Source organism: Charadrius vociferus, unplaced genomic scaffold, assembly GCF_000708025.1.
Source record: "Charadrius vociferus isolate BGI_N301 unplaced genomic scaffold, ASM70802v2 scaffold365, whole genome shotgun sequence".
NCBI classification, from domain to species: domain Eukaryota; kingdom Metazoa; phylum Chordata; class Aves; order Charadriiformes; family Charadriidae; genus Charadrius; species Charadrius vociferus.
The window spans coordinates 78,473-90,494 of record NW_009648559.1 but is presented as its reverse complement, the minus strand read 5'-3'; the positions used below and the strand labels follow the sequence as shown (position 1 = coordinate 90,494).

The 12,022-nt window shown below is 52.5% G+C and overlaps 1 protein-coding gene across 1 annotated transcript; it reads left to right on the top strand.

Annotated features, from left to right (window-relative positions):
- Nucleotides 1–3,904: 3,904 nt before the first annotated feature.
- Nucleotides 3,905–11,699, top strand: RHCG (Rh family, C glycoprotein; the record flags this gene model as incomplete). Its single annotated transcript, XM_009886148.1, has 8 exons — nt 3,905–4,115; nt 7,474–7,660; nt 8,120–8,270; nt 9,024–9,171; nt 9,567–9,733; nt 10,426–10,563; nt 10,919–11,055; nt 11,575–11,699. Coding segments are annotated over exons 1-8 (1,264 nt in total), but the record flags the coding sequence as incomplete, so codon positions are not given.
- Between the last annotated feature and the right edge of the window lie 323 nt (nt 11,700–12,022).

The following is a 12,022-nucleotide window of genomic DNA, read 5'->3' as shown; positions in this document are numbered from 1 at the left end:
GGGGCACACTGGGAAAGTTGGCTGTGCTTCTTGGATGTTAAAGTCCTCAGAGGTGGCTTTGGCCTGGGTGTAGCATGAAATGGGAGGTCAGTGGTGCCTCCCGGGGAGGCAACATCTTCGATTCTTTGTCTTAATGGAAGAAAATTTGATCTGCTTCCTTTCTGCTCACCAGCAAGCTAGGCAAGCCAGCGTGAGCTCCGGGGTAAATCCAGCCAGGAGCAAGGATTGCTGCCTGCTACATGTGGGCTAGCCCAGCCTCACATCCCTCTGCTGGAGAAGTTCTGGTATTGCCTGGTTTTACCTGGTTCTCCTCACTCCAGTGAATCCTTGGAGCTGCCAGGAGATAAAGGAGTGAAAGGCAGGCAGGGACTGTCAGCCGAGTGCCCACAACAGTTCAGACAGTGGAGATGGTGCTTCCAGCTCTGCCCTCCTCTGGGCACCTCCAGACCCCCAGGGTCCTCGGCTTTGTGGTCACCTCAGTGACCACAGTGCCTTGGCCCTACGATAAGATCTGCTGAGACAGTTCGCAGTGACCCAAGGAGCCGCCATTCCCTCCTCTCCAGGGTGAAGCTGTCCTGAGGCCTCCAGGCAAGAGGGAGGGATTTCTGTGTGCTTTAGATTTTGTTTTTACGTCTCTCAAATATTTTTAGTGCTCATAAACATGAGAAACTGGGAGAGACCCAGCTGGGACCAGTATTGTACAACCCTCACCCAGAGCCTTCCCAAAGCAACTGAGACCTGATCGCTGCCAACCCCAGTCTCACGTCTCCAGAGCAGAAGGACAAATGTACTTGCCTGTCTTCCCCCAGCACCATCCTGCTGATTTTTTTGGGGAAACCTTGCCGCTCTTGTGAGTGCTGGACATGGTGGGCCAAATTCAGTGGTGGAACAGGCAAGCGTTGCCTCCAGCGGGCACTGCACTGCCTCACACCAGCGTGCAGTTTCCAACAGGGCTTTTAAGCAGCTTGCTATTTGTGACTGAGGCATGGTGAAATCTGCCCCATGTGTACTACCACGCAGTTAGGTACCTTGTAGGATGGATGCAAAGGACTTGGTCTAACCCACTGTAGGAAGCGCTCTGCCAGCATCGCTGCAGGCACCTGTGCTGGCACAGCCCCATCAGCCGCTCCAGTGTTACCCTGGCCCTGCAAAGGAGCCTGGAGAGAAGCTGGTCCTTTAATGGGCTCTCACGGCATGGGCAGTCAGTGAAGCATGCCAGCTCTGATGGGACTGCAGTGGCAAAGTGCTGATCTGCAGGTCGATAAGGAGGGGCAGCGCAAGGCAGTGCAGCAAGGTGAGACTATCAGGCCAGCGGAAAAGCCATTAGCCTTTGTCCTCGGCCTCCAGACACAGGGGAGAGGGACTGGGGACAGCAGGTGGGACAAAGCTGCTGCCTCCTGGGCTGTGCAAGGGCTTCACAAGCCGCTTTTCTGGGGACACTGACATTTCGGTGAGACTGTAGGTTAAAAAAAGCTCTGCAGTTTGTTTTCTTCTGCTAAAGGGTAATCACAGAGAAAAATTGCTAGTGGCTATGCTACTAGGCCTTAGCAAGTTCCCTTGTGTTATAAAAAGCTCCGCTGTGCTTCTACGTTGCCTTTCTGAAGGTGTCTAAGAGCTGCTCTAGGCTGAGGCTGAAGACTGGTCCTACCACGTAGCTGGCAGGAGAACATGCGACTATCAACAGTGCTTCTAGCAATTAGGGCTCAAGTATTGTTTAGGGTTTTCAGTTCTTTCTAGCTGGAGATCTCTTCTTTCCTAGTGCATACAGCTGAGACCGCCTTGGAGAAACCATGTGTAACGGGAGACCCAAAACCATAGTGGGTGGGCCCTGAGCAGCATCGCTTGAGGGAGTGCTCGTCCTCAGGACAATAACAACATCCACTCATTTTAGGCGTCCCCACCAAGTGGCCCTGCTCCAGCCAAAGCCGGCTGAAGCTCTGTTTGTTCAGGGTAAAGGGTTGGGCAGATGAAGTTCCCTTTTCCTCAGCCCCAGTTTGGACAGGAGGGGAGGGGTGCTGGTCTGGACCCTTGCAGAGACAAGTGCAGAACTGTTTTGCAGCCCCAACATCCCAGTGTTCCCCCGGGACAGCGGGAAGGAGCCTGCACCCCAATGCTCTCCTGTGGTCTGCCCTTCACTTGCTGTCTTACTCCCAGCTGACCCTCCGTGATGTGTCTGGATGGCTACCTGGTTCCTCTGCCATACATAAGTGCTCCTGAGCTGCATCTCCCTGGCTCTTCCCAAAGCTGCCTCTGTCCTGCTGCCTGTGTGGGGTCCAAATTAGGCTGGAGAATGATTTTGTGTGGCCATCAGTCTCTTCAAGACTATCCACAGCATTTTTCTGCCATCTGTCCTCTTTAGAAGAAAGCAAACAAGAAAAAATAATGAACTCAGATTATTGCCTAATCAACACAGAAATCAGTGCTGCTTGCTCAGCCTGCGGGCCACAATTAGATGCCATCAGCAAATTTGGGCAGCTTGCCTGGGCTGCAGTCTTTCCTCTCTTCAAGACTGATGGGCATCTCTGGGATCTGCAAGCAGAGGAAGGAACTGGGAGCTGCTTCAAGGACTCACCTGGTTCTTTTGGGAAAGAGCACATGGTTCAAAACCATGGGAAAAACGGAGCATGTGTTTATGTTTCTTAAGTAAAGGAAGCCCCATAACAGAGGAGGGGATGTTTAGGCTGCAGCTCTGAGGTCTCCAGCCCCATCTCCAGCACCATCTCAGAGTATTGCCCTGGTTCATGCAGCTCCAGCCTGGTTTGTCTTGCTGGTAGGATGCACTGGGTGAATCACCGGGGAAATTATGGCATATGTGTCACTTCTACATCCTTAAAGATATATGGTAGCCTTGGCAGTGTCGTTGCATGTCTGTGCATGCGTGCAGGATTGTGGCATTTGTTTTGAGGCATGTATCTTCCTCTTCCTCCTGGGACTGCCCCACAGATTGATTTTCCAAAAGCAAACAGTGGGACCCGCACCCAGCCTAGTGACTCAGGCTGCCTTGGCAGGGATGTGGGGTGGCCCCACAGCTCTTCTTCACCTGGTCATCAGAAGAGATCATGGCCCCTGGGCTCAGCCCCATTTGCTCTTGGTCAAAGAGAGCCAGCTGCTCTGGGGAGGGGGTGGGCGGCCCCGGGGAGCCCCCCACTGCAGCAGGGCTGCACACCCCATCTCTGCACCCAGCACAGAGGCTTCCGGGAGAAAACGGGCCCCAGTGACAGTTTGGTGTTGCCCAAGAGACTCTGGAACTTGCCCTCCACAGGGTGGCAATTCTATCCTTGCTCACCTCCACCCTGGCTCGCATGGTGCTGGATGGATGCACGCTCCAAAGCAAGGAGCAGGATGCTCTCACCCCAGAGCAAAGAGTCTCCTGGGGCTGCTGCTGCACCCGATGAGACAGGGGGGACAGCTGAGAGCTGGAGCGAGGGGCACCCTGCCTTCACCCTGGGTGCTGTCTGGGGAAGGGTGCTTGCAGAGCCCGGGGGGGGTGGGGAGAGCAGCACCCAGTGCAGGGAGGGAGTGCGCTCGGGGCGGTGGGGGTCAGGGAGCTCCTGCAAGAGGGAGGGAAGGGGTGTGGGGCCGAGCAGAGCAGGGGGCAGGACGCCCAGGTTCCACTCCCCGCTCGTACTGGTCTCCAAGTCTAGGCGTCCCCCAGGAGGGAGGGCTCAGAGGTGCTCAGAGCAGCTCGGAGAAAAGGTGCTGAGACCCGTCCCTCCTCCTGGGGAGGAAGGAGGGTTGAGAGGAGCAAGGCTGCCGAAGGTCCCGCGCTCTGAAACGTGATCCTGCCCCAGGCACCTCCCTGGGCCCCACCTTGCCCTCTCCAACCTATATATGTCGCTGGTTTTGGCCAGGCACGGGGGACACAGGCTGACGCGGTCTGCCGTGCCCCCGGGGATCCCTGTGGATGGAGCGGCCGAGGCACCAGGGGATGGCAAAGAACACGTACATGCGCTGGCGGCTCCCGCTCGTCTGCCTCCTCTGGGAGGTGGCCATGATCGTCCTTTTTGGGGTCTTCGTGCGTTTCAGCCCTGAAGCTGATGCACACTGGGAGGAAGAGAAACAAGAGATGAACCTGACCAGCGACATGGAGAATGATTTCTACTTCCGATACCCATGTGAGTATTTGGGAAGCCTAGTTCTGGTCCTGGCTGGTCCTGATCCCATCCCATCCCATCCCATCCCATCCCATCCCATGGCAGAGCCTGGCAGAGGCAATGTCTCCACCAGTTGCTGGAAAGTCGGGCTCTTGCCTTGAGGCTGGTACACCAAGGAGCAAGAGAAAAGCCTTGTGGCCCTCCAAGTGCTCTTGGGGCTCTGTCAGCAGGGTACTGTGACACCAGTACGTGATGTCTTTTTTTCCAGAAATAGGGCTGACGTGTTCCCAGCACCCTGCAAGTTTCGGCTTGCTGCCCCCTCCCTCGGCTCTGGATCAGAGCAAGGTTTTCTGTGCATACGGAGGAACGGCTGTCGAGATCCTGTGACATCTTCCTCCCCTTCCTACGTCCTCCCCCTCACTAGTAAATTACCCTTTAGCTACTGGCATTTCAATGCCGGAGTCCTCCTAACCTGCCAGGTTCCCAGGGCTCTTGGGTCACTGCATCATATTGCCACGGGGATTATTCAGGTGGTTAAAGCCCTTCTGGCCAGGTGGTGCCTTTGGCCGGCTTTGATCTCCAGGGCTGGTCATCTTTGTGAGCCGTTGGGAACAGGCTGCTTCTGTAGGCAATTGTTTCCAAGGAAGCAACAGGCCTGAGTCATGCATCTATTTAGAACATTTCCATTAAAAACACCTGCTAAATCAAAGGAGCTATAGAAACCTGTAGCTGCTGAGGATTAGCTAGTTCAGAAAAGGATTTGCTTACAGAAACCTGCTGCTCAGACAGCCTCCAGTTAGCGTATGTCCATGGCTGCCCTGGGCTCTCCCTCAAGATCTGCCCTTGGGACTAACCCCACGTGAGTTGATGTGAAGCAGCAGCAGTGCCTGGGGGCTGCTCTTGTCAAGGATGTGCTAGCAGGACATCACGGGTCCAAGAAAGATCTTGTATAAGCTAAGGACATGACTTCTCTTCTGTCCTCATACCCTACCCCTGCTCCACAGAGCCAAATATGCCCCCTCAAATGGCTGCATGGATTCACACAACTAAATCAACCTATAAGCAACTGCTTAGCTCAGTTCAGCTTTGAATTACGTTTCTGTTTCAGACCCGAGGAAGGGCTCACATGCCCAAAAGCACACTGTCTAATCATAAGTATTCTCTCTCTGCAAAGACGGACAAACATGGCAAGGCAGCCAAGCCCTGGCATTTTGATCCCTGTGTCCATCCAGCACTGCTCAGAAGAGAGTGAGATGGTTGAACACCTGAGGATCATTTGTATTAACGTGTCTGTGACTGCTGCTGTCCATAGGACCTGTCCGCAATGGCAGTGGGATAGGAGTGACAAACCAAGAGGTCCTCCAAGCCCAGAGATGATTGGGAAGGCAGGCAGAGGGAAGCCTATGCACAGTTGTGTCAGTGGTGCCCATTGCCAGGTCCAGTCAATGTGACAATTCCTTCTTATTTTGAGTCACACATTGATATTCCTTAATGGGTGACTCATCTACTCTCTGGGGAAAAGAAATTAGATTCTTCAGCACAGGTGGCATTCCCAAAGCCCAAACACTTCCTCTCAATAGTGATGGCAATTGTCCTCCAGCAAAAGCAGGGTCACAAAACCTTTAGGGCATGGCAGCGCCTGGACTGCCTCTGAGTGATGCCAATGTTATTCTTCCCAAGGGAAAACAAACGCAAGGGTTAGAAAAAGGCTTTAGACTGGGTGCAGTTTGAAGAAAGACCTGTTTTTCCTCCTGGGTTTGTAAAGGGTCTAACACACAGTGGGGATCCTCTGTGTTTTTGGAGGGGACACAGTCTGCAGCTTTAATTCTTGACCTGTGCATTTCTGCTTTTAGGGTAAAAGTGGGAATGTACAATGCAAATGGCAGCAGATAATTCTAGCAGTGTATTTTGCTTCTTACACTGGAAAAGAGAGGTAGGGAGAATAAATACAGCTGCAAAGAGAAAGTCTGTGGGATTGTATGGTAAAACCAGAATTAGGAAGACTGGTTCTTAGGACATATGGAGAAGTGCATCTGAAGTGACCTCTACTGAAGTGTCAGCTGCAGATCTTGTCTCCTTCCTTTTTTCATGAGTGATTTCATAGGCATGGGGGGCATTTTTAAAAACAAGGAGATTAACCTGCCTCTGCAACATGGCGTTGCATTGCTGGAACCTGTCCAAATGCTCATCCTTAAACAAGTTGCAAGATCTTGTAAAGCACCGAATGACAAAAGCCACGGCTTCTGCAGAGCTACACCTCACCCAAATCCTCACCCAGCCCTTAGTGGAAGCAGCAGATACAATCCCACTGTCATTGCGGGAGCAGATCTGGGGCTGCTGGATTTCAGCACAGGTTTGGAGTACAGCAGGTTCTTAGTCACTGAATTTCCTTTGCCATGATTTTGTGCCTTCTCTGAGGTGCACAGGCATTGCTGGTTATAGTGGTTGTAATGGTTTGTGCACTTCATAATGCAGAAATTGCTGGCGTAGCTCTGTCAATGTTGTGTTTACCTGTTCTACACTGGGGGTTTGCTGGTACGAGTCTCCTGTGGGGGATCCCAGCCTTGGGTCTCCTGCTCTTTTCATGGTCAAAGTGGCCTCTGGTGTGAGGGTTTGCATAGTTCAATTTCTAAGTATGTAGCATTTCAGCTCACTTAATTGCAAAGCGATGCTTATCTGATAGAAACGTGCAGCATTAAAAAGTACAGCAGGTTTACTGCACCAAGAAGTTCTTTCAAGAGGCTCACGCAGGTTTGGTTTCCCCCGGGGAAGGGCATCTGAGGGGCTCGAGTTTACAGGTCTGAGCATGTGTGGGAAGAACTGGGTCTCTCTGGTTTAAGTATTCAAAATCTCACAAGGTGGGATCCTGGTCTCAAGGGTATTTTGCCACTGATTTCAGTGGCATTTTCAAAATATATTTGTAAGCTTGCCTTGTTCTTGACCTCTTCTTGCTCTGAACCATCACCAGGACCCTGCGTTGGATGGACCTACCCAAAATGACCGTTCATGTGTTTTTAACAAAACTTCACTGTTCGTTTTACAGGACATTTTCTGAGTTTTTTACAAAAGGGGAAAAAAAAATCTGAATAGAAAAATGTTTTCCTTTGTACACTGCATTGGTCTCCAGTGTTCTCTTGCATGCAGCTTTTAGTAAACATTTTTTACTTTCAAGGCTGAGCCTTTTAAATAAAAGCCAGTTTCTGAAAGCTGAGCCTTTGTCAGACTTAGAAATGTGGGGACATAGGACAAACACATATTTTCTCTTAAATTTCCCCCCCTACTGCCACTGATGTGGTTAGTTTCCTTCAATTGCCGACGTCAAACAGCGCTCAGAGCCCTGCTGTCCCCACAGAGCTGATGGTGCCTTCCCTCTACACAGCTTTCCAGGATGTCCATGTGATGATCTTTGTGGGCTTTGGCTTCCTCATGACGTTCCTCAAGCGTTATGGATTCGGCGCTGTGGGTTTCAATTTCCTCCTTGCTGCCTTTGGGATTCAGTGGGCTCTCCTGATGCAAGGCTGGTTCCACTCTTTCAAGAGCGGGAAGATCCTCATTGGAGTTGAGAAGTAAGGAGGAGATGGGCTCTGGGATGCCACCTCTTGACTGGCCAGTGGAAGAGCTGGGATGGGAGCCAAGCAGCTGGCAGTGCCTGTCCATCTGTTATACGCAAATGAGTTTCTAAAATGTTGTCTTTCCTCTGCATATCTCCACTTGCTTTCCACCTTTGAGCCCAAATGTATTTGCCATTATGGTGGTGGTACTGCTCAAAGGGAAATGTGAGACAAGCGTCACCCCTTAGTCCCAAGCCAAGCACCATACATAGTCCACATTAGTCAAATAATTTGGAGGAAAGCACCTTTCCTGGACAGTATATCAGAATGGGAGGAAGGTCAGTGGGAAACCCAGGACTGACTCCCAATCACCTATTCATCTTTGGGTGGGATCTCTAGAGCACGGGGTGGGTAAGGATGAGTTACAGAAGAGTATTTCCTTATTAAACTACAGTTATCCTTCCCCTTTTCCAGCCTGATCAATGCTGATTTCTGTGTGGGCTCTGTGTGCATTGCCTTTGGGGCCATCCTGGGCAAAACCAGCCCCATACAGCTCCTCGTCATGACTTTGTTTCAAGTCACACTCTTTGCGGTGAATGAGTACATCCTCCTCAACCTGCTTCACGTAAGGCTTTAGGCAGCACCCTCTTGGTTCTGCTCCTTCCTCTCCGTGTCTCTCCAAATTGTCTCCCTTTGCTATGGCTCCACCAAGCCACTGCCTTCATAAGTATTTGAAATGAAAGAATTCAGGCAGAAAAAGTAGACAGATTAGCAAAGAGCGGGCCAGTGGGGGGTACTTCCCTGAAAAGGGAGATCTCCCGGAGTTTTACACACAAGCCTGGCAATTCAAGAGCACCAGGTCCCTTCACTGCAGATCCCGAGGCAGAGAGGGAGTCTTAGCACATAGGGCCAGTCATTCTCTTCATGCCTCAGATTTCCCTCGCATCTGATTTCCCTGCTGGAATATGGGTTTGTAGAAGGAAATCAAGTGACAAAGAGAACGAGATGTCTGCTGATGGAGGCAGGGTTCCCGCCCTTTGAGATAGGGCTTGGAAGGCTAGAAGGCAAATAAGCTTCCTGAAGACCTGAGTGTGCATGGGAGCCAACCTGGCTATCGCTGCAACCCGCTTGCCATTGGGAAACTCCCCTCTGCTTCAACACCTTCCAAGGGGAAGCTAAGAGGAATGCCATGGCCATGCACGGGACTAAACAAGCAGGATAGATAGCAGGACCAGAGGATTTTTGTCCTATTTTCCCATGACTGAGTGCAGTCTTGATGGATGGGTGGGGAGACAAGCTGGGCATGAAGCAAACCAGACCTCAGCTCCAAAACAAGTGGTGATTGCACAAGCGAACCTCTGTTTTCCCATGGCTGCAGGTTAAGGATGCAGGTGGCTCTATGACCATTCACACCTTTGGAGCCTACTTTGGCCTTACAGTGACACGTATCCTGTACAGACCCAACCTGGAGCAGAGTAAGGACAAGCAGGGGTCTGTGTACCACTCCGACCTCTTCGCTATGATTGGTGAGTCAGCCCCCACCTTGGGGGTGCTGGTACATGCAGACCACTTGGCTGCAGAGGGCTGGTGCCTCCTGTGTCTCTGGGAAAACCAAACTGAAACCAGGATCTGGGGCTGAGAAGCTTTGTATCCTGGTCTTCCACCTCTCAGGGCTACTCAGCTCCCTTCATCAGTGGCTGAGCTGAGATGGTGCCTGGGAAGACAAGGACGTGTTTTGAATCCTGCTCTCTGCCAGCACCTCCTGATGCTGCTCCCATCATGGCGGGTGCAGCTCTGGGGCAGCAGGACTATGAGATTTAACTTCCCTCTGTGCAGAAAGATCTTCTTTAGGGTTTTCTTCAATCCCTGTATTCTCCCTTTTCCCTTTCTCTTCTCTGTCCCCTCTTCCCCATCCCACCAGGTACCCTGTATCTATGGATGTACTGGCCCAGTTTTAACTCAGCAATTTCTGACCACGGGGATGCCCAGCACCGTGCTGCCATTAACACGTACTGCTCGCTGGCCGCTTGTGTCCTCACCACAATGGCCTTCTCCAGCATGCTGCAGAAGAAAGGCAAGCTTGACATGGTAAGCTGGGAGCAGAGCACCCTGCGCTGCCCAGGGGACTTAAAATGAGGTTGACTGAGAGTCCAGGAAACAATTGGCACTTGTCCTTCACTGAACAGAGGGTTTCAGGGCATGATGGTGCAACCAGCATCCAGGCAGAAACCCAGAGGCTGTACTGAATAAGCAAGCGAGTCCTGCAGTGCTTGAGGTGCAGGGTGATGCCCTGCATGTGGTGGACCTAAGTCACAGCAGGGACTGGACTTGCTCTGCCTGGAGAGCTACTGGTGGGCATGTTGCAAAGCCATGATTGGCAGCGCTCTCCAGCAAGCTGAGCTGGGCCTGTGCGGCAGCTCATGAGCAATCGGGGAGCTGACTTGTACGTGTTATGTGTGTGGGTGACATGTCTCTGTGACAGCAGAGCTTGCATGACACATGGGTGAGACAATTTCCATCTCATCACAACTCCCCACCCAGATTTGTGGATGCAAAGAATGTGTGTGGTACGGGGAGTGGGAGTCTATGTGCGCCTGTGCTACAGACAGAGGCTGCCTGTTCTTCTCCTCCTCTTGTTTTTTACCAACAAGCAGGAAAATGGGCCCTGATATTTCCTCTGGAAGCATTTTCAGAGCTGATTCTCCCACTTTACCACTTGCACCATCCCTAAGCAATTGTAATCTCCCCAAGATGCCAAGACAGGGCCGTTACTTCTGCAGGTCCACATCCAGAATGCAACACTGGCTGGCGGCGTGGCCGTGGGCACCAGCGCAGAGATGATGCTGACTCCATATGGTTCCCTCATTGTTGGGTTCATCTGTGGCATCGTGTCCACAGTGGGGTATGTCTACCTCACGGTGAGTGCTGTTCTGGGGGTCTGCAGCCCTGGTCCTGCTAAGGAGACCAGGAATGGATTCAATTCCCTTTGAGGGTCCTTGCTTTCCACCATCCCTTATGGAGATGCATTTCTGACTCCATTACTACCCCCAAAGGCTCAGGAAGGTTCAGTCTCCCACCAGGAGAGTGTTTGGAGCATATGTTGTTATTTTATCTTGAGCTTGGCTTACATCTTTGCCTACAAGCCCTTAGCTCCTTAATGGGATACAATAGCAGTCTTCCTTCTCTGCTTATCCCAGTCCTCCATGGAAGGAACTAATCCTTTCCAGGGCTGTGCTCATGTCCCTGATCTCTCTCTACCTCCCTTCCCTTCAGCCTTTTTTGGAGTCCAGGTTGCACATCCAGGACACATGCGGCATCCACAACCTCCACGCCATGCCAGGCCTTATTGGGGGCATTGTGGGGGCCATCACTGCAGCTGCAGCCACGGAGGATGTATATGGAAAGGAAGGGTAAGACAGCTTGAAACTCTTCCATGAGAATATATTTTACTTGGGGTTTCTTGGGCTGGGAGTGAGGAGCAATCCACAGCCCTTGTTAATTGTCCAGAATTGCCTCTTTCCCCCTCAAAAACATGTGATGCACTGGCTGTGTTGGGCTTACTGAAGTGTAAAAGACTCATCTCTTGCAGCTGACTTCTGACGGCCTCAAAAAGTGAGCCATAAGGGGCACAGTGGGTGGGAAGTGTTCCTCCCTCCATCCCTGCATTGTTTGGGGGGTCAGGTAAGGCTGAAGGTCTGAGGTACCAAACAAATGTTTACATTTTGGGCTCGTCCTAGGTAAAACTTTGCCAGGGGCCAGAGGAGAAGGAAGCAAGCGGTGTTCCGTGTTATTGCGACACTCTCCTGGTCCATTGCAGAAGAGGGATGGGGCTAGGGAGGAGTCCCTGAGGGAGCAGGGCAACACAGCTCCTCCAGAGCCAACCAAGATCTCCTGCCAGGAGCAATCCGCACCATTTCTGCTCTCGGCAGGTTCATCAAGGCGTTTGACTTCACTGGCACGTACCAGTCGCGGACACCCAGTGTCCAAGGAGGGTTCCAGGCAGCTGGCATTGTGGTGTCTCTGCTGATGGCTTTCGCCGGGGGGGCCCTTGTGGGTAAGCAGGAGGGGAGCATGGAGAGGGGAGGGCTGGCTGAAATGGAGGCGTCCACGTACCCCTGCCCATGGCTGGATGCCTCCTTCCCACTTGCATCGCGAGGGTGGCAGCCTCGGGCTTGCTCACGTGTGGACGCCCTGCAGTGGGAGCAGGGGAAACCAGGCAGCCAAGGGGGGAGAGAGCAAAAATGGGGGGGATTGGCACCGAGCGCCCCGCCAGGGCCGCTTTTGCCCCCTTTGCCGGCGGGACGGGGGGACTCCAGCCACACGAGCCCTGCCTGTGTCCCCCCCGGCACCATGGCCCCCCGCCCCCCGCCCTGCCCC